Source organism: Frankliniella occidentalis, unplaced genomic scaffold, assembly GCF_000697945.3.
Source record: "Frankliniella occidentalis isolate FOCC.00 unplaced genomic scaffold, Focc_3.1 Scaffold89, whole genome shotgun sequence".
Lineage (NCBI taxonomy): Eukaryota > Metazoa > Arthropoda > Insecta > Thysanoptera > Thripidae > Frankliniella > Frankliniella occidentalis.
The window spans coordinates 933605-934186 of record NW_026267218.1 but is presented as its reverse complement, the minus strand read 5'-3'; the positions used below and the strand labels follow the sequence as shown (position 1 = coordinate 934186).

At 57.9% G+C, this 582-nt stretch overlaps 1 protein-coding gene across 1 annotated transcript in view; it reads right to left on the bottom strand.

Annotated features, from left to right (window-relative positions):
- Positions 1 to 58: 58 nt before the first annotated feature.
- LOC113209367 (somatomedin-B and thrombospondin type-1 domain-containing protein-like) overlaps positions 59 to 582 on the bottom strand; it is a gene marked incomplete at its 3' end in the record, with an annotated part of 195332 nt that continues 194808 nt past the window's right edge. The window contains 1 exon segment of the mRNA XM_052269323.1: positions 59 to 253. Coding sequence (XP_052125283.1) covers positions 59 to 253 — 195 coding nt within the window.

Genomic DNA, 582 nt, shown 5'->3' with positions numbered 1-582 from the left:
TAGACTTTTTTTAAAAATCAAATTGACAACAAAATCTGTTTTTTTGTACATTACTCACCTCTGAGCGCGGCCTGGCGCTGGTCGCGCGGGCAGCGCTGGCCCATGCAGGCGCGCTTCTGCACCAGCGCGGAGCAGTGCTTGCCTCCGTTGAGGGGCGGCCGCTCCACGGTCCGGGTGCGCGTCATCCGGCCAGCGCCGCACTCGGCGTCGCACTCGGACCACGCGCCCCACGCCGACATGCGGCAGTCCACCACTGCAACAGAGAGAGAGAGAGGGGGAGATGTAGTACACTTTAGAGGGAGAGAGACACGAGACACACTTCACAAACATTTGAGAGGGAAAGAGGGGGGGGGGGGCGACGAATCACACACGTGCTGCAAATACACACACTCCTACAAAGTGAATGAATGTCCGTCGTACACTTTGCAAATCAGAGAGCGACAGCTCGCGGCAGAGTGGGTGAGAGAGAGAGAGAGAGAGCAAAAGGGAAATAGCAAAGCACTCGACGGTAGTGGCGTGTTTGACCCGTTGGTCTGGCCACAAAGCCTCTCTCTCAGCCGGTCCTCCAAAAGGTCCCCCCCC